Consider the following 25,912-nt stretch of genomic DNA (forward strand, 5'->3'; position numbering starts at 1 on the left):
ATGCAGCCAATACAACTGAACCCAGGCAGGACATAAGATCCCCAACTCTCTTCGTGTTTTTTAGTTGCATAAAGAGAACAAGCAACTGCTGTTCCCCACCGTCTCATACTTTGCAGGGTTTTCTTTTCCCTTGCCTCTTCATGGAGCCTTGGTGTCACTTCACTGAGGGCAAGGATGGAGAAGAGACCAGACCGTGGGGACACAGGTGGGCGGCCCAGCCTGCAGCCCCACTGCGTGGAGAGATGGTTAGGAGGATCTGAGTCTTTCCTCAAAGCACCAAAGTGTTTATACCCAACAGGAATTCAGTGAAGTGAGCAGAAGAGGACCGGACAGCTAATTACTGCCATTGTGTGCCAATTGGCTGCCATCCCTGCCTGCCAGCTAACAGAATTGTTTTCAGATAGTTCAGCATTTCTTTAATGCTTATCCTAGATCTATTCAAGAGAGAAAAAAGAAAAGGAAAGGAAACGTAACTCTTATCTGCAATATAAAACCTCAGCTATTTAGTAGACTATTGAAGTCCTTTTCTCGTTGTTCCTTTTCAAGTCTCTCACAACAAGATACCTGCCTAGTCCATAAAGACAATATTATAATGGTTACTAGGGTTTATCTTTTCCTTTCATTTTTTTTTTAATGCTACTTTTTCATGCACTTGTGGAAAAAACTGTGCCATTAATGCCTTTACATCTACCTTGAAAAAAAAAAAGACCTTCAAAGTGTCAATAGCGGATGTAGTGCACTCTCCTTCCTATTATTCACTCTGCAGCACGGGAAGTGCTATTACTGCTGTTAGACCCATTTTCACTCTGCATGTAGTTTTCCTTGAAATCTATTGTCTTCACCCTTCAAAATTTTTCATTGCATTGCTCTTCTAAATGTGTTATTCGTGCAGCTAATACATCAGGTATCAGGAAGACCAAAAAACGTTTGAGCGAAGGTAAAGCCAGAAACTTCCTTCACCTGAGCAACCTCAGATCTGTCCCCTTGCTGCTCCTTCCTTTTACAGCCATCAAACTTTGACCTGCTGACTCTAAAATGGACAAATAGCACAAAAAATCCCGCATCTTCCTTTTTCCAGGCTATTGTTCAGAGGTCACAATACAAAACAGATAGAAAGGAAGCAAAACGCTGGAAGGATGTAACTGGAAAACTGCTCATCGCAAATTATATTTTTCATCACCGATACAGTGCTTTGCAGCTCTTGAAGATAAAAAAAAGTCAATTAGAATTACAATGAATGTAAAAATAAGCTTTTGTAATAAAAACCATAATTTAAAGTGGGATAATGTATCTGAAAATGAAAAGAGGAATCTCTTAAATCAAATGTCTTTCAGCTGAAGTTAATTTCAGTCAATAGGATTTTCAACTGTTTAAATCGTATTTTAGCACTGGATTTATATGAGAGCAGCAAAAAGCAGTCCCCTGTTTTATTACCTCTGTGGCTTCCAGTGCAAACTTTTAGCCCACTGGCAGCAGCCCAACTGCAAGACCCAGCGTACCAAAAGTGGAGGGACTGATGAACACATCTTCTGGGTGTGCAGTTGTGATGTGTTCACAAGAAATACCCTTGCTGAAGGGAGCAGCCTGAACCGTTTTGCTACTGGGACCCCAAACACAATGAAGGACAGAAATTGTCCATTGTGGGGATGCTTCTACCCGCTCAGATGGGCTGGATGAGGAGCGGGGACTGCATAGCCTCAAACACCCGGTTTTCTTGCTCGCTCTCCAGACTAGTAACAGTAAATCAATTATACAACAATACATTCCCATCGCTGGCCCAGGAGGGTGGATGTTTGCCCAGAGATGACCCATTTTCTTAATGTACCATATCGTATCCACATTACGTGACATTTGTAGCATACGTTGCTCTGTCTGCTCTCTGTTTAAACACATTGGGGGTAAATATTAAATGTGATTTAGCACCATAACTCCCATTAGCTTTAATGGGAGTCCCATGGTTTCATCCTGTGTTTCTTGATGAATATTTACCTCATTGTTCATTTCAGCGCTCGTTTTTATCTATTCCTACTGTGCCAACTCCTGCTTCAAGTTATAATGATATCATTTTTATTTTTAAGTGTGTGCACACATTGGTAATGCTCATGAAAGCCTTGAGCAAAAGGATGGCCAGCCCTTCTCTGTGATGCAGCCCCAGCCCTTCAGTGCTCCTGACAAACTGGAGATCCTTCCTCTAAAAACACTCACAATCCACCACAATTCTCCAATCTGTTGTCATTTTACAAGCAATGGGAAAAACTACTGTTCTTCTTTCCCTGTGAACAACCAGAAAATTACAGCTACGTACAGGCTCTGCCAGGGACTAACCAGACTCTTGTAACCAGTGCATCTGGTACTGGGAACCAGTATACCCACAGCCAGCCAGGGATCTGAGAGCTATGGGGGAGTCTGCCACAGGATTTTGGACAAGTCCTTCAACTTTTTTCCTGAAAAATGTGGAGAATCATAACACACGCACTACCTACAAGATGTTGTCAGGTGTAATGATTTTTGTAAAGCTACTGGAAGTCTTAGAAAGAAACGTCCAATGCACGCAGAGAATGCTCCAGCTCGACTTCCCGACACTGCAATGAAGGAGGTTCAAATGCAGACGTGTGAACCACCCCCACAGCCCAAAACTCACTCACAGCTCTGTCCCTTGCACGGAGCTTGCACGGCTCTTGTAAAATACCATGTATAGAAATGGGACAATGGGAAACAGGAGGAGAAACATGGCATCTCCCAGCAGCGTCACCCACCGCGGTACTTACTTAGTAAAATGATGATGCAGATCAAGATGGCGATGATGGCACCCGTGCCCAGCCCCGCTGCAGCCACCGCCCCGATGGTGGTGCAGTCGCCGTTCTCATCGCACGGGCACACCTTCACTTTGATGATGGATGTGTTGTACAAGGGGGGGTTTCCCGAGTCCGTCACGATGATCGGCACATCATACACACCCGCTTCCAGGTACATGATTCGTAAACTAAGCTGGGCGTAATCACCTGGAGAGACCAAGACAGATGGACAGACAGATGACAGACACAGTGGTGGAGCCTTTCAGCCACACTTGTACAGGCAGGGCTCCTCTGCCAGCGCAGTCGTCTTGGTCCTGAAGAAGAGGTTATCAACAACCACCTGGGCAGGACAGCTTCAGACTTCTGCCCTAACAGGTTTGCCAACGATCGGCCTGTGTTTTGCAAAATACCGTGTGTTTTCACTGCTGCACTAACCTACCTTGACGCTGTTTGCAAATCCAATTGCGTGCATTTAAAATGGCACAAAATGCAAATACTAAAGCATGGATAATGCTCCCTGGGTCGGGGCTGCCCCTGGCTACCGTGCAGGCCCAATACTCGCACACCCTCCCACCTTGGGATTTTTGGGAAGCCCGTCATCCATCGATGACATGCTCAGCCAGGTAATCTTTCTCATGTTCCCTTCCATTGTGATACAAGACCTGTGGGACTGAACTCCGAGCTGTGAGGCCACAAGCCGCTGCCCCTGGTCTGGCAGAAGGCTGCAGACCTCAGTGAGCAGGACCAGCTTTGAAGCCAAAACCAGCCCATGGCTCCATGATATTTTCCATCCTCTGTTGAAACTACCAATAAGAGGAACAATTAGGGCCATTTGCGTTTGCGTGCTGTAATATGAAAATCTATCACATACTGGTAATCTTCACACTTACCTAGCCCTCCTGGTTCCATGGTAAATTAAAAGGCTGCCTTTATGCAATTATGGTCAGAGAAATGAACATTGATCGTGATTGTGGCTTATGACAATTACACCGGAACATAAGGAAGACTGATAATAGCTTTTTTCCCCTTGGCCATTATGGATGATTTATACTCTGTTCACTACTGATAACTGTTCATAATTATGAACTGCATTAAAAAAAGCCAAGTGCCAAGGCTCTTAGAGTTATGCTGCAGGTCTGATACAAATCATTTCTGATTAACTATCTTGTCTATAATGTCATCCATAATGTGCTTTAAAAAATAAAAATCAGATAAAAAAGTAGGAAAGTTTAGAAGTTTGAAACCGCACGTGGCCTCATTAGTGAATCAGAGTCCAAATGTCCTCAGGATTGCCTGCCCCATTTACCATTCAGCCGCGTTATGGTCCAGTTCTTCCTCACTGCAGATGGCACACTTGGCAGCTCGAAGACAAAGGGCCCAACGTTTGGATCGATGTCAGCATCCGCGGCTGTTATGTTGATGACATTCAGGTTTGGCTTTTCACAGATCTGTGCCTCCTTTGGCAGGAGCTCAGGAGCATTATCGTTGATGTCAATTAGGTAGATCTGCAGAGTGCCGGTGCCGCTTGCGGGCGGTATACCTGAATGGGAGAGGCAGAGCCGAACATGGACCGATGACCATCACTCGAGAAGTCATGGGAATGACACCACCACAGACCAGCCCCCTCTCTGCCTTCCTATTTCAATAAACCAGGATTTTCACGCTCCCTCCTTGGACCTTATTTGGGACATACTGCACTTTCATGGTCCCTTGCTTTAAGAGGTATTATTAAAACTTCCCCAAGCCTCCTGATGTTGCTGTTTTTCGCTCCAGCAGAACTTGGAAGTTGAGTTCTGCAGATTTGTAGCCTACAGCAATGTCCTTACTCATACTCTAAAAATACGAGGAGGTGATGCCAAGCTGCTAGTGCAAATTTTGGTAATGGCTGTTTTGAAGAAGAAAAACCATTAGAAAGATAGCTAACAAGAGGAAGAAGAGGGCTTGGAGGGAAACAAGAGTAAGCAGCATAATCCATTGGTCAGCCTTTACTGTAGCACTTGCTAGCCACTTGTTAGACTTGCAGACTATTATACCGCTTCAAAGCCAGCCCAGCTCTGCAGCCCATCCCACAGTCAGCCCTAGCTTTAGTGGGGAAAGGTCCTTGCTCAAAGCCTATGGCATGAGCTAACCATCACCAAATGTGTTGGGTGATGCTACTAACACATGGCAGCAGCAGTACGTCCCAACATACAGTTCTTCATCTTCTCTACATTTGTCCCAACCAGCAGTTGCCTGCAGCACAGCAGTCTTGGTCCTCCAGCCCCTTACTGATGAAAAGCCACATTTGTCTGACTAATGGCCACTTACACAAAGTAACACCTGCCCTGGCAAGAGAGAAAAGCCTTCCCAGAAATGGCGCAGTATTTTTAATTTCTCTCTCCACACATACATCTGGCAGCTCCGTGTTGGCCTGCCCACCACCTCCCTTCTCAGGCATGGCGTTGCTTTGGCAATTCTTTTTTAAGTTTCTATTTTCTGTCCTGGCTCTTCCTCCCAGTGCTGGATATAAAGCTACACAAACCACTTCCTCACTGGGCTTTCAAACGTTGCTGCTGCTTCCACAGACTTTCCTTCCTACATTTCCTTTCTCATTTCTGGTCCATTTTTCAAGGGAGCCTTGAAAACTCTGAAGGAACCCTGAAAATCCTTCTTTCATGGTTCCTACATAAGCTCTTCAATCACTGATCCCATCCTTTCATCTAGTAAGCATGGGGTAGGTCTCCCTCTAAAACAAAGTCTTTGATCAGCCTTGAAAGTTTCTGGAGAGACACAGAGCCCATCAGGATACCGGGGCTGAACATGAACACTGACTTTCAGGACCAAGCGAAGTGATTTCACTGTTTTCACGTTACTTAGAATATCGCCTGGGATGAATGCAAGGCCCACACTCTAACCTCTGAGGTAGACTGAACACAAACTAGGAGTCCTGGGAGGCACTAACTGGCATGTGGCTGAAATAACCTGCAAATGCCGCACATACAAATGCAGTTTTGTAGGGCTATTGGGTATTGTTGGGCTCCGGTTCCTGGTATTTTTGGTTCTCTGTGCTCCTGAGTGCACTTCTGGGGCAGTCTCAGGAGAAATGAAAAGGAGACAATTTTTTAAATGTCCAAGTACTACAAACTATGGAACATTTCAAATTATTTCAGCTGTCTTATGTGCAGAGAGCAAGGATCTGGATAGAGCAGGTGTTCATGTGCTACAAAGGATCCTTGGAGTTTATGCTCAAGAGGTGAGGACTACCATAGCACCACTGACTCCAGTGGAGAAGTTGGTCCACTCCTTGAAATTAAGATGGAAATACTAATGACAGTATTTCAAAAGAAAAAGGAATATACAGTTGCTACATCTACATTTAACTGTTGCGTTCTCCATCATTGCCTTTTTCACAGTGCCAGCATTGGCACTGCTGGAGCAAGGTACAAGCCAACTGGCTTTCATGGTCAGCTGCAAGCAGGAGTCATTCCCGTCCTGCTTGTGCAAAAATTTCTGAGGAACTTGGGCCACTGTCCTGAGAAATCACGGCAGAAATGAACTAAACTGTGCCTGTGGCTAACCGGCATCTTCTTGTCATTGTGTGCTTGCAGAAAAGCACGAACCTGTGTGCAGGGTCACTAAGGCAGCCTGGTTTCCTACAGGACTGGGCCCCAAAGGTGAGCTCCCATGGGGTGCTCTGATACTGAGGGAGGGGCAGGACCCTGCTTCCCTCAGCTCCAGAGTCTCTCTCTCCCGTACTCAGCTCCCCATTTTATGAAACCTGTTGGAACATGATACACTTGAGTTCTCAGCTTCCCTGTGAGATTGGCTGAAATTGGGTGTAGGGTTCAAACACTGCCAGGCTCCATGCTTGTGTAGACACAGTGTGGTCCAAGAGCCTCTCTCTCCTGGGAAACCAGGCTAAAAATATGCTGTTGATTAGGATTCCCCCTTTCCCCCTCTTCCATTGCAGCCGAGACTTTTCTTAAAGTGACTATCTCTGCACTGTAGCCCAGGGAAAGAAAGAGAGCATGTTCAAGGAGTATTTGGCTAAATTTCCTATTTATCATATACTGAAAACAGCAAAAAGAACTTCAAGGAAATAAGATGTTGCTGCTTCTTCAAGAGAGAAAAATCCCCACCAAAACCCCCGACCCAAAGCCTTTCTTTGATGAATATGCGATGACAAAGAACCTGGAACTTGGGAGAAATGTGGAAAGAGTCTGTTAGCCTAGATGAAACTTTAGCTGTTATCCTAAGCACTCTAGACAGAATTTTAAATAAGGTGTTGCTTTATGTGCATTTTAATGTCTGCAATATACCAGTGATAGATTAATTTTTCAGAATAAAGAGATTTATCTAGGTCTCCACTTTCTGAGCTGCTGAATGATGGATGTGGAGGTGCTGATGCACTGCAGCATCAGCATGGAAGCCAAGGAAAGGGGTTAACTCCAAATCACGTTGTACCTAGTGCCTGGGATTTGCAAGGTCAGATGGTGAGGATTAGTTTGATGGGTTCAAGCTCTACCACTGCTTTTGTGGATAGCCTTGTCCAAGTCATTTGACCTGTTTTACCTTGTGCCTCTTGCAGATGAATGCTGCCAGATCACCTTGATACTATTTTGGACTTCACTGCCCTGGTTGTCTTCATAGAGAGGAAGCTTAGGATGGGACTGTGGGACGACATCAGTCCTACCATTGACGTCACAAAGAAGGGGCAAAATTTGCTTCTTGGTACTGCTACTCAGCATTGGAACTGCTCCATGAGTTTGCCTTGCCCCTGTGACCCAGGATGTGATGACTGATGTGACACCTGAAACCCCAGAGGGAGCCAGTTTTCATTAGCCCTGCAAACACCACCGTATCTTCTCATAATGGGCACAGCACCCTTCAGCCTGAGGGATGACACGAGCTAACACAAACACTGTCCTGAAAGCACCTACGGAGTATAAGCAACATACTTAGGTGCTCACAGCCAAGCCTAGACTTGATTTTGCTGGTGAAGCGTGGCTCTGGTTTGATGTGAGCGCCCAGCACCCTGCAGGGGGAAGGTGAGGGTGGGAGAGGGGATGAAGGCCCTCTCCTTGCCCAGGGAAGCTACTCAGCCCTCCACAGAGCCTTTTCCAACTGGAGGAACGGATGAATGACATAACAGCATGGCCACATTTAGGTATGGTTAGCAATAAAGTTATCAACTCCTAATCAGAATTAGGAAGAGAAATCCAGGGCAGCAGCAATGGACTGCTTGCCCTTGAGTGAGGGCAGCGCTAAGGTTCACAGTGCTAATTTGACCAAAAGCACTGTGTGATCTTTAATGAGTGGAGAAGAGCAAGCCTTAACAGGACTTCTCCACAAGAAGATCTGTACTGGCCTCAGCGACTTTGATAATAAAGTACACCAGGATCCAGACACTCTGATGATGGCTGGACATTTCAGAAATGGTAGCGGACAGAGAGGGATTAGCTCCGATGACAGACAGACAGACGGACACCTTTCATGAAAGCCACAGCAGTTCAATGGATTGGCTTATTTTTAATAACTTCCTGCCATCCCCTACAATTATTTCTGGTTTCCTGATGGAAGGCTTCCTGAATGCTCTGATCAGTGCCTTTGGGACGATTACCAGGACCGGTGTGTTCGGCAGCCCTTGGAGAGCACATCCCTTTGATATTTTTTTAAGTTCAGGCTACGCTGCTACACTGAACTCCCCAAATCGATTTTCCATTTGCCCTCCCTTTCCCTTAATAACACTCTCCGTATACTGTGCACATTTAATTTACTCCAGCAATTTCCCGTCCCACTTTCACATTTTTGACCATAAAAACCTGGGAAAAAGATAACTTATACTGACAACTCTGTCAGGGCATCATTTCTCTTAATGCATCACATTAGAGTCTTATTGAAGCATGAACAATGTGAAGCCTGGGCTCACCGTTGTCAGCCGCCAAGAATGTGGCCTCGTAGACATTATTCTTAATGTAGTCTGACTCTCGATCAAGGACAGCAGCAGTAGTGATCTGACCATTTGTGGCATTAATGTTCAGCCAGTTTGCAGGATCTGACAGCTTCGAGTATCTACAGAGAAAGGAAATAAATACATGGCAGTCTTTTCACTGACATATCCTTAATATTGCTTGAAATAAGGTTTTTCCGGACTCCTGACCCATGATTCAAAGGACCCTGGCTAACTGGTTTTGTTGACAAACAAAACACTAATTGAGTATCCGTTTTTTGACCCCTACAATTACTCAGTTTTTGTATTTCTTCCATTTTAACAGTTCTTCTTTCCACTAAGTGCCACTTACATGCCAGCTTCCTGCTGCTAGGAGTGGACAGAGCCCGAGGTCTCTGCAGCCAAGGAGAAATGGGGTCTGCAATGACCACTGCACTCATATGCCTGAATCAGAGGATGGAATCCCGCTCTCTCCTTCTCTTAACATTGCCCTTCCTAAAACAGCTCTTGCTCTAAACCCATGCATATTCCTGTTTTCTGCCCATCACTAATAAACAACAGTTTGGGAAATACCATATTGGAAGAAAGGCAGTTTTCAGGCCACTCTTTTGTATCAGGATCCTATCTTCAGCAGGAATTGCCTTGGGGACACTATAATGGGAACTCACAGCTGTATTAAGGTGTGGACCCACAGGTGAAGCAATTTCAGGTCTGCTCTCCTGAAACATTTTTATATGCTCCTGAAATAGGAGGTAAGATGATCCTATGCATGTGGGAGGTTCAAAGAGAGCAGCGACAAGGGGGTCCCCTTGGCGGTCCCCAGCGTGCCCTGGGCTTGCAGGACCCAACGACAGGCTCACCTCCCTCCTCAGTCAACTCCTAACCCAAGTCTGTTCATGGCCTGTGCAGCCAGCTAAGAGCATGGTTTGCTTTGGGCAAACTTTTTCCATGTTCTCCAGATCATCATGTAGTGTTTACCGTTCTTGCTTGTTTTCTTGGTTTTATGTTATTCATTGCTTTTGATTTCTACCTCTCAGTTTTGTACAGTTTGAGTTGAGACGGACCCTTATTACCTAAAGTGGAAGCTAATAAATGGCCAAACTATAAATTACTGAAGCAAGCAAACAAAAGCTGAGCTTATTTCATGGGTAACTCAGACCTGCTGATAGTTTTATATAAATTTTTTGTAGTTAGATACACAGGTGGGAGAACTTATGGCTTCTGGTGAATATCCCTTTCCAGAAATGGGCTGCTTGAAGCTGAAACTCAAACTGAAACTTGAGCTGCGTCAATCCATGTGAGCAGGAAAGCAATACACAGCTGCACAAGCCCCTGCCAAAGGAAAGAATTACATTTCATGGAGCTAGGCTCTTTGGGATATTTTCATTTCTTTTTAATATCACTACTGTGAGGCTCCTTTGCTAAATGACCAGGGATCCAGTTTCAAAGCTGGCTTTGTGAATGTGTCTGTGGCTAATGAGGATAACTTGAGGTGTGACATTGGCCATTCCAAGCTGTGCCTTAACTGGAGATGCTCCTGCTTCCTTATCTTCTATTTGTAAAAACTTTATTTCATCATATATTTAGAGAGAGACTGAAAACTGCATGCAAGGCTCTAGCAGCTGGATCAGCTCTCTGCAAAATGCTTAGCATGGATCTGTAGGCTCAGCTTTTTGGATATCTTTTTTCCTAACTCACCAATGCCAACTGTGAAGAAAAACCAAAATATCCTTTGCATAGCTCACAAAGACAGGACCCCAACTTCTTGCAAAGCCTTGGCATTGGGCTGTCCTGATTAAAAGGGGGCAAGAGAGATTGTACTTGGGTTTGGAAATGAAGTGCTGGTAGATACACAAAATGTGTGTCCTGGAAGTCCCAGGAAGAAACAACTCAATTAATTGGCTGTTCATATCCACAGAAAGTCTTACAAGACTGCACATGCACTGAGCGATGTCAGGAATGGCTCAGTAGAGCCGGTCCTTCTCCCAGAAATGGCAGATGCTCGTTCGGATTACAGATCATCCACCTCCGGGTTAGAGGGAATATTTGATCAGAAATGAGCTGTTCTCTCCTCTGAAAACCAGCCTTGGTACAGACGTCAGGGAAATAAAAACCCTTCAAAGGCCAGTATTTAAAAAAGAATTTGAGAAAAACTGGCTTGTTAGTTAGGATGGTCTCTCTCCTCAAAAGCCGCAATACCTGTCTAAAGACAACAAGATGGGGCAGTGAATAAACTATCGTTTTCCAGAGCAGACAGCTCTGTGCCAGGTGAAATATTTCAAACTCTTCCTGACATGAAATGCCACAACTGATGTAAGTTTAAGTGGCCTTGGCTGTGGTCATGTCATATGCTTGTGTTTCGCCAAAAATACTGTGGGCCTTACAGACTGGAATTAAAAAAGAAACAAAATTCTGTGGATGCAGAAGTATCTAAGAGCAGGAAATGCATTTCTTGACTGCACAGGTAGAGGCTGAAATACTTGTGAAAGGTGTCACAAGGACTCTTGTTTTCATGCACACTTTTGTGCCAAGGTATTTCCCAGTGGGAAGGCAAGTCTGGTCCTGTACCGTGGATTAAGTCCCCAGTCTGCCTGGGCGGGACAAAACACAGCGGGTGACATGCTCCTAGTCACAGCATGCACTAAATCCAATCTGAAACTGCTGAGACCAAGCACCTGACTTCAGAAGGCTAAAACTTTGTCAGCTGAATCCCACTCACAGCGAAAGCAGTTAACGGGGAGGTAGGTTTCGCAGTTGGACTGAACGGAAAGGGAAGGTCAGAACAAACCTGGCTGACTGCAGAGCAGGCACGAGGTGCTTTATATGGACTGGCATTAGTCAGATAAAGACCATGTGCCAATGGCATGTGCATGGGCGTTTGACTGCTTGGGCAATATTTAACTATATGGCATCTTAAAAGCCTGGTCAGCAACTGTTTGTAACCAAGTGAGCCTTGCCCTGACTGGGCTGACAGCTCCTCTTGTGCTGTGCTCTTTAAGCCAGGTTGAACCTAAATCCTCTGGAAGCAACACAAGACATGATTAAAAATCCTACTCATTCCCTTGGGAATTCTATCCCCGGCACTTTCCGTGCCTCAGTTTCCGCCCCCTGTAAAACTGAAATAACAAAGCTGCCTTTTTCTAAACCTTTTGTATTTATAAAGTGCATGGACAATATAGGGCAAAACATCCTTGAGAAGGCAGAGACAAAACACTTAGTACAATGCAGCCTTGACCTCTGTCTTTGTAACAACACAGGGATCCCTTGCTATTGACTGCTTTCACCTGAAACTGAAAACTGCCCCTCTGCAAGGCAGTAACGTGGGCTCCAACTCTGTCCTCCCGGACCCAGCTCCTCAGAGCCTGGTTTTCTTAGGCGGAGGAGGACTGCAACTTTACAAGCCTGTGGGTACTCTGCAAGCTCTCAACTGAGGGTGCAAGTAACTGCCAAGCATTTTACTCATATTGCATCAGCTCATTTGTGAATTAGCTTTCAGCTGCTTTGCTCCCCAAACTTCTGCACCTGAAATCCCCCTCCTATACATCAGCTCACTCGGCTGCCTGGTCTCCCACCTTACTGCCTGCTGCATGAAGCGATCGGGATCCACCGCTGAAAACGTTGTCAGGACTGTCCCCGTAGGCACCCCTTCCTCCAGCCTGATTAACTTGTGGTTCGTGGGGAAATAGGGTGCTTCGTTGACATCTGTGACTGAAATGGTGACTCCCGCTGTTGACTGGAAGGACATCTGGATGCCACTGGCCAGGGGAGCTTGGTTTGATACCATCACTGTCAGCATGAAAGCTCTGTTCATCTCGTAGTCGACTGCCTAGAACACAAACAAGCAAGTATAGAGCCAGGCAGAGAATAAATCCTACCTTCTGGCTGAAAGCTGCAAGATTTAGAAGGCAGATGATATCAAAGTCATTGCTTCATCTCGTTTCCTCCTGAGCTCAGTTCTTTTGAAGGTGTAAATCCAGACCAGCTTCAATCTGGCGGAGGATTTGGCCTTCCAGCATTTGGAGGGTCAAATAGTTTAAAAAACCCACAAAGTAAAAAATGCAAACAGCGGGGAGGATTTGCCCTGCGTTTCGTTCCAATGCTAAGTGGTTTCCAAAAAAGAAGCTGCCTGTGTTAGTTGAGCATTGAATGAACAAATCCACCATGGGCTGCTCTGAATGCAACAAGTGGAGCCTGTTAAGCGGGACTGGACAGGTACTTAACAGTGCTAATAGCATTTAAAGCTGCTAAGTAGCTAGGACAGTCTGTGGGGACTCATGAGCCTGAAGTGCTCTTCATTCTTCCTCTTAAGCAAGTCTATAAGCAAAGGTGGAGCTGCAAGGAACAACGCCTGGTCCTGCTAATCAGGCAGTCCTTCCATTGGGACCTCTCATCCTCTTGCAAGACGCCTCATGATCTCCTGAGGTTGCCTGCACGCTCCCACAGATGCATTACGCTGTTGGGTGGCCACAGATCTCTTTTCAACACGCACGTAATGACGGTGTGTCTGAGGAGCCAGAAGCAGTGAAAAGCCTTTGTTGGCACAACTGACTGAACTGCAGTATAATAATAATTTCTAAACCATCCCACTAATTATTATGAGGGAAGTTGCTAATCATCTGCCAGGGAGGCTTGAGTTATGCAGGATCACACCTCTGCTTGTTAAAAAATGCTTTGCTGTAATTCATGAATTTAGAAGCATAACCATTCTCCCTAATACCTTCTCCAGCGCTGAGCCTGCAAAGCAACACTCTCACACTGTAAAATGCCAGTTACATTGACTTTGGTAGAGCTGTACTGATTTACATCAGCAAGATCTGGCTTCCATGTTCTGTTTAAAACTCAGTATTGTCAAGAGAGAAATCAAATCATAGGAGGCTACATAAGAGAAACAAATTTCAGGGGCAAAAGGTAAAACAGTGGAATCTCTATTCAATTGAAGTGCAAATGTTCCTATTGCTAAATAGTTTCCTGACAGGCAGGGCCAACATTTAATAAATAAAAGGAAGCATCAAGATTCCCAGTACACCCACCAGCACTGACTCACAGGCTTGTACCACATTCAAAAAGGATGCATGGTATAAAAGTTCCCATTTAAACACTATTCAAGGCCTTGAAACAATTTGACTCAATTTCTTTCACACTCCTCTAATTCATACTCCTCCAGTCTTCATTTTTTTTTAATTTGTGCTGGCCTGTTTGCTAACCTTGCCCACAGACAGTCTGCACCTTTCTCCCCGCAGGGGCTCAGATGGAGCTGGGGGAGCGATTTGAGGAGCTCCAGGGGGGACTGGTGCAGGAAACCACCGGGCTCCCTGCCTGATGATGCACAGGACACACTGACCACACACGGATCTGCTAGGATGTGGCCTGTTGCAAGGGAGTGGTTTTTCTTCCCCCGCAAATGTAGAGCTGCTCATTCAGCTTCCTTACCTCTCTTCTGGGAGCAACAAAGCCAGGGCTGCAGAAAAGCAGTGCAGGGAGCGGGGCTGGACTGGGGTCACCAGTAACACCCATCCCACAGACTGTCCTGCAGGCATCGGTGCCACATGGTGGCACAGTATCCACCGTGCTTCAGTCTGCAAGAGAGAGCCGATCTGCCGCCTTCTCTTCTGTGCTCATCTGAGTCACATTTCCCATATTTTGTTGCAAAAAAAAAGGTAAAATCAAGAGCCTGTGTCTTCACGGCTATGTTTGTGCTGTTGTCCCCGGTGGGACAGGAGCCCCTTGCAGCCAGGCCTAAGCAGAACTTCTGTCACACCATAGTAAGCAACTTCTACCAGGACAGTTCATACTTCTGCTCCCTAAAACTGCCTCCCTCTGAGGATAAGGGTGCACAGAGCACGCTGTGGTCTTCACACTGCACCAACCCCTTCCATCTCCACGCACCTCACTGAAAATGCTGCATATTGATCCGGCCACCAGCAGGAGCAAAAACACATGGAGCCGCTACATCTGGGACAAGGAGGTGCTGGACTGTCGCCTAGTTTTTAATTTCATGTCCAAGAAGCACGTGACATAAAATCAAAAAGTAGCACCTTTGCAGGTACCCCTTGTTGGACGTTCAGTGCCTGATCTGGCTCAAACATCCTCCTGGAGATGCTGCACATCCTTCTCCTTCACTAGCCTCTCTGACCTGACATGTGGCAAACCGAGGGCTCGCCACGTGTCCTCCTTTTCTCAAGGTACTTTTAACTGAAGAGAACAAATTTGCCTTATGTTATTGTTGAGGCAAATAATAACGGAAGCTTCAGAAGCATCTCCATTATAAATTCAGAGCTCTGATCCATGCAGAGTTTATAATAACATTTTACTTAGCCAGCTGCCACAGGGCAGTCACTGCTGCTCTTGGAGATGGTCTCCAGAGTCTGCAGTGTCTCATCTGCGTGGGAAGTTTCTCTCTCCCATTGATCAAGGCTTTCTTTGAAGATTAGGGTCCTGCACAGTTACGGAAATTGTTTGCGAAGGCATGAACAGAAAAAGACAATGTTACACTTTTGGCAACTGGACTGGAGCTGCAGATGGGGTTTTGCTGAGAGTGGCTGCAAAATGGCCCCCATGAACATCATCTGAACTCCAAAGGGCTTCTTGGTTTAGAAGCATTTCTGGCCTGCCGTTTCTGGCCCCCAAACTGCTGGTGGAGGGGTGGGATTCTTCATGGAACACCCTTCTCTGCGCCGCTCCTGCAACTGCCCTAGCCCACATGCAAACCCCTTTGCTTGCAGCAGTGGGGAGTTATGTATAAATGGCTTCAAAGAGCCACATGAAAATCCAGCCATGCAGGGTCTGTAAACAAAAGGTTCATTACTTGACTTAATTTTTTTCCTGTGTTTTCAACCTACATCAGGGATCAAACCAGCAAGAGACTGCTCCCACACTGCAAAGAACAAGCTCTGACCGGCCACCCAGTTTGATGTGCATATATTCCCTGAATCTTTAAGCATATTCACTTATTAACAGCGAACAAAATATTTCAAAGAAGAAGGTGGAATCCTAAGTCTTCCCTTCTTCACGATGAAAATTTAATCACAAGCAATTTCATTCATTCTCCTTGCTGAAAATACACCAAAACGCCTCCCGTCTTGATAAGGGTAAGAAACCTCTGGGCCCAGGAGGATCAGGTGAGGTTATATAGTGAAGACATTCAACGCAGTTTCAAGCTTTGAGCTCAGTTTGACAAGATGGGATTCTCACGTGGTTCTTTGCATTGTGATCACTGTGGGTTACACAGCAGTGGAAAGTCAACACCAGCACCAATGGTGTCTTGACAAATCTGCCCTGCTTTTTGCCTGCAAGTTCTGAATAAGGGATGGTTCATTATGCAGAAGTCCTTGTGTAGCAGTGATGATCATGTAAATCCTCTGTTGTTCACTTTGATGTGCCTTAAACTACAATTATGACACTTTATTAGATTAAGAACAAGGGGTCCTCCCCTGCTCACAGTGAAAACGTTGGCATTTTGATTTCGGACTGGTTGCTGCTATCAATGGAAGTTAAATTGTTGCATTTTACTATGTTGAATATTTTCTGCTTAAGCAGAAAACATATACATATGGATACATGTATATTTACATACACATATGCGTCCATATACACAAGTGTCTAGAACTAATGCTAAGCTTGAAGAGGCTTTGTAATGTTGCACCAGATAAGGCTGTCAACTGTCATTACAGAGCAATAAAGAGTGATAAATAAAAGGATCCCGCTGAAATACCACCTAGCAGGTAGGATGATGTCTCCTGTAAAGTTTCAGCAAAGTGGCAGCTGCAGACACACACACATAGCCTAAGGGTCAGCGCGCAGGACAGGCTCACAAGCTCACACGTTCCTACCAGCGTAACCTCACTGGCATTTCACCGATGTCGTTCTTCCTAATACCCAAACTGTATGCATTAAGAATGACTGCAGCTTGTTAGCTACAAGGGAGTGGGGCTCTTTTTTTCAACAACGAGCTATTCTTAAATCACCTTGCTCTTTAAACATTAGTGTTTCATCCTAAGCTGTTGATTAGAACTTTTTGTTAGAGAAGGCCAGACTTATCAAAAGATGCAGGCTTTGTCCGTCACAGCATGTATTATCCTTTTCAGGTGCAGTGCACAGCGCGTGTCGTGCGAGCTGCTACAGATCACAGCAGCCTATTCGTGATGTCTTCACTTTTTTTGGTAGTCAGAGGGAGCATCCATAGGCATCTTGTCTGGGAAGAGATTCAGGGAACGCCAAATGGATCCGGTTATGTTCTGGCTGTGTGTAATGACTGCAGAAGCATTCACTGCCTGGGCTGCTGGCCTCAGTAACGGCAAGGGAAGTGAACGCTCAAATGAAGATCAAGGCATGTTGTTTGGAGGCAAGGAGGGAAACAGAATTTGATACTTGCTGCAGGTATCTTGAGGGTTCCAGCTCTCCTAATGCTGAAGGTGACCGACGGAAGAAAGAAGGGACGGTGGATATTTACAGTCTTATTTCTCAGAGCCGCTGGACAAGATCCTCTGCTGATCTAACCTGAGGATTGGCTTTCACTTGAATGGTGCTATTCTGAGCTGAGGATCTGTCCCTCACTGTGTATCGCTTGATGCTCGGAAAAGAGAAATTTCTCCAATTTTTTTCTGCCAAGCAACGCAATCGGAGGAAAATAATCTCCTTTCCTTCTGTTACCAGGAAATTCACTCCTCCTGAAATCTCTCCTGCACTCCCTGCTTTCACAAAAGATCACTTGACTGATCCCCTGCAGTGAAACGCTACCCCTGATTCACAGCTAACGGGGAGTTTTCTGGCTCAAAACCTCTGTAGGAGGTGCAGCCTCTGCCCTAAACTTGCCAGGCAGGGCAGGGCTGCACAGCCCAGGAGCCATTCCCTCTTTCGGCGACCAAAAAGCTAAGGAGGAGCAGGACGTGGAGGTCAGGCTTGGGTGCTGGGAAGAGCCTTCAGCATGTGAGTTTATGAAAGCTTATGGTAGGATTGGCTGAGTTGGAAAACCCAGAACCAGGGGCATATGCTTGAAGTAAAAGTATTCAGGATTCCTGCACAGAGAAAGATGGGAAAAAACCAGATTCGAGCACTTGCATTCCTAGGTAGAGAAGGCATGAAGTAATGACAGGCTTCTGGCAACCCTTGTAGCTTTAGCTAGCTGAAAGGGTGACAAATATGGATTGGCTTTGGCTTCCCCCTTACCTTCACAACGGTTACCATGCCTTCGTTGGTGATGGGGTCTGTCCGGATGGTGAAATGGCCAGAGGGGTCCCCGCTGATAATGCGGTAGATGGCATTCCAGTTGGGGGAGTGAGGCTGGTCCCGGTCCATCACTGTCAGATTTGCCACCACAACCTCCACTCTGTTCTCAGGAACTTCTCCTGAATACTGCAAATAAAAGACAGGAATGGTCATGGTGGGAGGTTTCTGTTGGTCCTCACGGCCACCTCCCCTCTCCCCTACATCAGCACACTGACTGGGACATCAGTCCCATGAAGAGGACCACAGGGTTATATGTTATGAGCAACCCATCCCTTTCCCACTTCTGGTTTTCCTATTTTTTGCTTTGAATATTTTTTCCAACCCTTTCAAAGCTTAGTTTCACCTCTCAGCCCAAAGGAGAACACACTGTCACTCAGCCACTGCCCAAGCTTCAGCAAATGCTCGAAGTAAATGAACAAAAAATTTTCTTGATATACTCATTCCGTTACAGCAGTCAGACAGTTAATTGTCAACAGCAGGTAAAAACGGCAGACTAAAATGTGCATTTTTTAGTACGTCCCTTTAACCTGAGGTATTTTGCCTCACTCAGATTTCAGTGATCGCATTTTATTGCTTCTTCAGTGATTTTACTTCATTTTCTTTCTTTCTTGCCCTTGATTTGATTTTTGTCTCATTATTTAAAGTGTTTCTTGTGATTTTGCCACAGCCTTTCCTGGTGCTTAGTTCTCTCATTTTGCACTGATTTTCATGGAGCACGTCCAGTTCAGGCATATCCCGACGCATTAGCTGCATTCTTTTCTGCTTTCCAGTCCTTGATTTATCATAGGGCTGATCAGGGATCCTGGCCTGTGAATAATTCCAGCGTTTGGGGCTCAAAAGCTGCCAGTAAGACACATTCCCAAATTTTCAACTGTCCTTATCTCTCAGCATCACCTATTAGCAGCACTTGCAAATCAACACTCTGATTGACATATGGCAAATTAAACACTGGGGAAATGATGGGAGCGGCTGGCTCCGAGTCTGCAACTGAAATCCTGGCCCCAAACTGCCGGAGCAGAGCACTTCTGAAAATCTGGCCTTTGATGTGCACAAATGCCAGGTTATGTAAATGATAATAAATCATTCCTTTGTTAGCACAAGAGTCCCTTTCCACTCCTAACCCATACCCATCCATTGGAGTCTCTCAGTTATGTGCACTTATATTTAGTATATATGATTCCACCGCTGACAGCAAAAATATTCAATCTGCCTTACGTTAATGTAAATTTAAATTTGCCCTTTAGTGGTCTCCTGAATGGCATTTTGCCCTCTCTTCTGTTATGCACCTGTCCTAAACAAGTTTTCATTAGTGAATGCAGATGGCATCTCTTTCCAGCCATGCTGAATGGTGGGGAAGGACAGTGGGAAGCTGCTGGATAATTCTAGTTCCAGTACACGCTACAGTTCTTCTTCTCTCTTTATTTCCCATGATTTCATTCGTTCTTTACCCATTCTCTTGCCCAATTTGCAATCTCTGCGGCACACAGCTTAAGCAGGGGAAATATCATACGGAAATTTATCAAAAGCCTCTTGAAAAATCCATTAGATTATGTCATATGTACACTCATATTATCAACCTTGTCTGAAGCCTGCTCAAAAGAACTCAAGGAGATTAGTTAAGTAGGATCGTCTCTTACTAAATCCACACTAGGTATCGCCCATTACGTTAAATTAATGTTGTATGGCATGTCAGCAATGACAAGTTGATGAGCCCCCAGTCTCTTTTAGGAGGTGGCTGCCCTGCTAACGTCAAGGTGTCGTACTGTAATTTCAAAGGAGTTAAGCACTCTGTGCAACCATCTCAAATCTTTGACCTAGGACCACCGTTTTTTGTCTGTTGCTACTAGGCTTATGCCCTGCAGAACCAAACAGAATTAACTCACCAAGAGCAAGCCATCAGCTGTATTTAAGACATTTAAGAGGGCCAGTCCTACAGGCTGCTGAACACCTCTAGCAGATCATAACCCAAGTGCTCCCAATGAGTTTGGGGTACATGGAAAAATCCCACACAACCGTCAACAGATTGTACAGCAGCTTCTGTAAAAGCCATCACATCTGTTTTCAGCCCGTAGCAGTAAGTATACTACAAGACATCTTTTAAAAATATGAAGTATATAAAAAATTATAAATACACAAACACATCTCAATATAAAGCCTGGAGGAAGGTTGTAACAGTCTACAAAGCTTTTCCATTAGGGTAAAAATCACAATGCTCTCCAATACTGAGCAATCCAGCAGCTGATCCAGTTGTTGATGATACCTACTAGGTGTCGTGAGGGAATGATCGGTCCTATGCAGCACTGAGGGTGGACATCATTGTCTATTACGCTTATAAAGCCAAGTATTTTTCTGATGAGAACAGAGTACAAACACAGGAATCAAAGGAGCCATCCAAAGCTATTCAGGTTAAGCAGCAAATCTTGGGAGAGAGGCACCATGAAGAACAGAACAATTTTCATCAGCTACAGCTCAGCAGCTATTGGGAATCCAAACCGGAGCCTGTCTTTCCTCCTTCTAACACTCCCCCACTGCCATTATTATAAGTAAATGCTGTAACGTGTATTGTCCACAATTGTCTTTACCTTTAGTAAAATTAAGTAATGACATTAAATTACATCTGCTAAAGGAAGGATGGCAGCTCAAAGCTACCCACACTTCTTTAATGTCATTCCCTCCCTACCCTGGAGTAATTTAGGATAATGAACAATGCCATCTTTCACTGTGCTGCTTTGCAGCATTCCCTGTGCTGTAAGTTTTCTTTCATAAGATTACAATTGATTTTCAAATAAAGAGAATCATATCTATTCAAACAAGGTAAAACAATGAGCAACGGAGGAGCTGCTGGAGTAAACATAAGATTGATAAAGCAGTGCTTGACCTATACTTGTAGCATTTACTCGTATTCCCTTGTAATTCATTTAGCTTCACTTTCAATGGTTGCATTTGAAGTCCTTAATTTCCAGAGTGCTTTTTAAAAGACCATTCACAAGGATTTCTATGGCTGATTGTTACACACACCGCTTCCCTTCTGAGATAAGGATTTGTTCTGAACCTGGCATGTTCTTAAATCCTTACTTTCTGTAGGGTCTTTTTTCTGCCCCTCCCATAAAAGCCTGTGCTGGCAAAAGTCCTTCTCTCATTCCTCTGGAGCTGGCCTATCTGAAGTCATGCCTTGTTGAAAAGGTAGTAATTAATTCTGATTTTCAGGTTGCATCAGATTATACTAAAACTGGTTAGTCCCAGAGTTTGTCTTTTTTCTCACTCAGTACCTGACAGCATATAAACACGTAGCCAAATATCACTCCGGAGGAGAAAGGGATTGATGAGAGGGACAAGCGATGAATTCACACAATGACTTGACTTTGTGCAATAAATCTGGAGTCTGGGTGGCAAAGCCACGCACGGCAGAGTAAAACCAATTATCTCACTGCAGCCACTCCTAGGGAGCTGTGGAATTGAGATGGATGAATACAAAAATAATTATTCAGGCTTTCTTCTAAAGGGAATTCCTTTTTTCCAGTATCCTTACTTTTTTCTATCTGGCTTTGCTAAAAAGCCGTGAAAGCAATGACTGGCCCACACAAATGTCTGCAGGAAAGATTTTTGTGTTGTTTCCAAGATTTGCAATGATGATGCAACGTTTGTTACAGGCAGAAGTAGTTTATGAGGGCTGAATTGCCCAGAGAAAGACAGTGTTTTATGACCTATAGCTATGGATTAACTTAGAAGCTTAAGTGCACCTTAGTCCTCTTCTTAGACTCTGAGCCCTTCCCCTGACAGCGACGACTGCTGGGAAGCGCTGCACCTTCTCTCTAGGTCCCCTAGGCCGAGAGAACCAGCGCCAGCGCACGCAGCACGCGGCGTCCCACCTCTCACCGCCTTCCGCTGCCGGGCTGCCCCGCGGCGCAGCAAGCTCCGGATACGACGCGACGTGCAGCCGGGGCGCCCGGCGCGCAGAGGGCTGCGCTCGCCCACGCGAGCTGTGCGAGCAGGCGCCCCGCCTTGCGTACCGGAGCCCAGCCTCCCCACGCGCAGGGCCACGCTCCCAACCCAGCGCTGGCGCGCCGGCCAACTGGTCACCTTTCCCGCGCGATATTTAATGAAGACGCTTGAATAGCAGGCAAATTAATAAACAACTGCGGTCTGGTTTCAGCAATCTGTGTAAAATGGAACCACCCCCCCCCGAAAATCTCCTAATAAATCATTAATTGTGATGTGCCTGCCCAGCTGCAGTGCAGGAACAAGCAAATGCCATCCTAATTGATCGCTTCTTATTCCACCTTTATAGGCCTGCATTTTTTATTGTGAGGGCTGAATAAGCCCAGAGGTGTAAAAAACCTCTAGATTATACTCTGTGTATCTGCCAACTTGATATTTAGATCAATAATCCTCTTTCCCCCCCACGCCCCCTCCTACTACCGGTAATTTAGCTTTTCTTCCTAGCAGCCTAATTGCTGTTCTCTTAAGCCTTACTATCAATTCTCTGACCTTTAATTTCCAATATCGTTTGCTGTACGGACGACTGTACTAGGTCTGCAAGTTGTCCTACCCCCCTACGGGTCAGAGCTGGGTATCAGCCTCTGTGACAGTCAAACAGTGACTTCCAGGTTCTCGCTCCACTGTCGTCGTGCAGCAGAGACCACAAGCTCACTCCAATCTCCTCCAAAGCTCCATAAAGTCAACCATATTCTGCGTGCAAATCAGATTTTGAGATGCTAATTTCTAAATCACGTTTCTTTAAAGAACTACTCACTCTGGCGTGGTCCTGAATGAAGATCACCCTCTATGTGATGTCCTCGCTTTTTTCTGAGGCAGCCCACGGCACCCCTGCTCTGCATTACACCACCCAGCAACCCTTAAGGATGCTCATCAGCCCTTAAAGATGCTCATCAACCCAAAAGAGTTAAACCCTTAAACCCATCAAACCTCTTCGCTGTTGGTTTGTCAGGCTCATGCCCACAACATCCCCTGCACTACAGCGTCCCTGCTTCAACTTCACGTTCGCTTGGATCTATTCCACAGTCAATCCACGTAGGCGTATCGTACTTCAGACTAGTTATACGCCATGTGGCAAATGCTTCCCAAAACGTTATCTATAAAGCCCAACACACTCTTGCCAGCCCGCAGTTTTGCTCTGCTGGGACAAGGCCCAGCTGTCACAGTGCTCATTCGGAAATGAATTGCTCGGGCTGCAGGCACCGGCTCGTCGCAGTCGGGCCTTGCCCAGCCGAGTGGAGGGAAGTGCATGACAATTAGCTCACCAACTTTTCAAGTTGCTTTGGAAGTCCTGCCTATATCTCCAGTGGTTTGTGCTATCTCTTCTCCCTGGGATCCAGCGATAGGAGGCGTGGGAATGGTTCAAAGCTGCGCCAGGGGGGTTTTAGGCTGGACATTAGGAAGCATTTCTTTACCAAGAGGGTGGTCAAACACTGCAACAGTCTTCCTAGAGAGGCAGTCAATGCCCCAAGCCTGTCAGTGTTTAAAAGACATTTCAACAATGCCCTTAACAACACGCTTTAGCTTGGTCAGCCCTGAATTGGTCAGGCAGTTGGACTAGATGACCGTTGTAGGTCCCTTCCAACTGAAATAGTCCCGTCCTGTCCTGTCCTGTCCTGTCCTGTCCTCTCCTATCGTGCCCCATCTGCCTGCAAAGAAGCTCTCACAGCTCCATGCATGGTGTGGTGGAGGCAGACCACCCACTTATTTACTGGGAGATTCTACAAGGAGCGATGAGCGATGTTCAGTGCGGTCTCAACACGCATTTCCACTTCTGCTGGATGAGTTAAAAACCAACAGCAAGGCCTAAACTTTTGCACTTCTAAAGCTGATCTCATGATGGGGTGCAGACAACATCCATCGTGTTCCTGCAGCCGACAGCAGCCACTGGCTTTATACTTCGTCTTTACTGGTGTTATTTTTTCAAAATCTCAAGTAATGACTGGTTTTGGGCTAAATTACAAGAATTACTCTTTGAATAGGAAGACAAAGCAGAACAGAGGAGAAGAAAGCAACACCCTTTCTTCCAGAAGCAGCAGCAGAAAACCTCTCATTTCAGACTCTCTGGTGTAAGAAAGGAACGTGCAGGTTTCACCTTGGTTCAAAGACTCTTGGAGTACTTTCCAGGAGTTCAGAGACAAGAGCACGTAACAGTAAAAGGATATTAAAAAAAAAAAAAAGAAGTCTGCATGTCTGACAATGAGCGCTAATTTTTTTTCATAATCAGATGTTACATTCTTGTGACAGTATGAAAAGATGCTACAGAAATGATGCTACAGGACACTATTCTGCTGCAAGATAACCATTTCGAGATAAATATATCTTATGAAATGAGGTTCGAAGTTTGCATAGAAATTTAGATATTTTATAAAAATGCATTACAACACAAAGGAGCTTTTTACAATGTTCATATGAAAGGTTTAAAGAGAGATTAAAATTATGTCCTTGGAAAGGCATATAGCCTTGTCAAGGAAAAAAAAGTCTACATTAACCCCGTGTAGGAAAGTTGTACTTTATCTGTATTTCAAAGGGTATAAAGAACCACTTTAATCAACCTACTTGACTTTGGGGACTTGCACGTCTCACTGAAACTCATGAAATCTGGCATAGTGTGGTTTCCAGAACACAAAAGCCTTTAATCTGTAACCTGGCACTCTTGTACATTCAAATCCTGATACTATCTCCTTGTTAGGAAGAAAAATTGTGAATTTATCCAAAATGGGATCTCATCTCATCTAAATGATGTAGCCTTTGCAACAGTGACCTTTAACAATGGTTATACTCAACAATAAAAGATTTTATCTTGGGAGCCGGTGGAAACAGTATATGTTAAAATTCTGATCTGATAGCACAGCCTTTTATTGCCAGTTTTAGAGAAGAATCCTTTGAACATTTCATTTGCTCTCTTGTCTAACATACTTTTGTTTCTTGCCTACAGAAGGAACAGCAGGAAAAGGTAGCTGATACCATTCTGCAGACTATTGGATCGTCAGGTGTAATTAGTAATGCTATCTTTTAAATAGAGGCATAGATTTTAAAACAGCTGGAACTGCCTACAAAGCCTCATTCTTAAAAGAAAGAATTTATATACATACATTTATATAATAAAACATCCTTGCACAGATACATCATTGCTTTACAACAGCTGACAGCCCTATGCTCCCCTTCAGCTGCAGAACTAAAGGCTGCACGACTTGCCCACGTCTCCCAAGGCAGTTGTAGAACTGGCTCTGGAGCCGTGTCCTGCCCTCCGCTGCCTGCACTGGGGCAGGATCCTGAGAAGACCATTAATTCTTGTGTTACTTGATAAATCCATCAGGTCAGCCTGGATTAGTCTATTGATCTCTCCCCGTGCATTGCCATGCAGCCCTGTGATCCCCGCCGAGCTACCGAGATGGAAAAGCTCCCAGACGGGAAGGCTGGCAGGGAACCGTGCACTGGGGATGAGCTGGATCACCAGCACGGCTCTTCCCCAGGCTCTGCACCGCGTTGGCTTCGACTGAGGAGCCTGAACAGGTTTGTACAGCTGGGGAAAAACAGGCCAGAAGAACAACCGGTTGTAAAGCTCTACCGTCTCGAAGGCCAACAGCGATTCGCTATGTCGACCTTCCTGAACTGCCAAGGCAGTGCTGGCGTCGCGCGTCGCACCCAGCACGGCGGGAGGAGAGCTTTCCAACGCACAGACCGTGTCACTCGCCCTGACTCTCTAAAACAACCGTCTTCCTTAAAAGAGGGTGAAATGAATTCATTTGTTGGAACCTCAAGCCTCAAATTTCTTTCTCTTTCTTCAAAGTGCAAGTTGGCAAATAACTGCGCTGTTTTGAACAAAACTTTGAAAACAGTATTTTTTCTGATTTACATGTAATCCAGACTAAGAAAAATGGTGTGACAGGGTTCAGCTCCTACTGAGCAAACCTGCTCCACAGGCCTAACTCTGTATTTCTTGGTGAGGTGTGTATAGAAGAGG

At 45.3% G+C, this 25,912-nt stretch overlaps 1 protein-coding gene across 1 annotated transcript in view; it reads right to left on the reverse strand.

Annotated features, from left to right (window-relative positions):
• Positions 1-25,912, reverse strand: part of CDH4 (cadherin 4) — a 466,276-nt gene that overhangs the window by 6,918 nt on the left and 433,446 nt on the right. The window contains exons 9-13 of the mRNA XM_082007298.1: positions 17,890-18,075; positions 12,297-12,550; positions 8,704-8,846; positions 4,102-4,335; positions 2,769-3,002 (exon numbers count right to left, since the gene is read on the reverse strand). Coding sequence (XP_081863424.1) covers positions 2,769-3,002; positions 4,102-4,335; positions 8,704-8,846; positions 12,297-12,550; positions 17,890-18,075 — 1,051 coding nt within the window. The remainder of the gene's footprint in view (positions 1-2,768; positions 3,003-4,101; positions 4,336-8,703; positions 8,847-12,296; positions 12,551-17,889; positions 18,076-25,912) is intronic.

Source organism: Phaethon aethereus, assembly GCF_964289735.1.
Source record: "Phaethon aethereus genome assembly, chromosome: 16".
Taxonomy (NCBI): Eukaryota; Metazoa; Chordata; class Aves; order Phaethontiformes; family Phaethontidae; genus Phaethon; species Phaethon aethereus.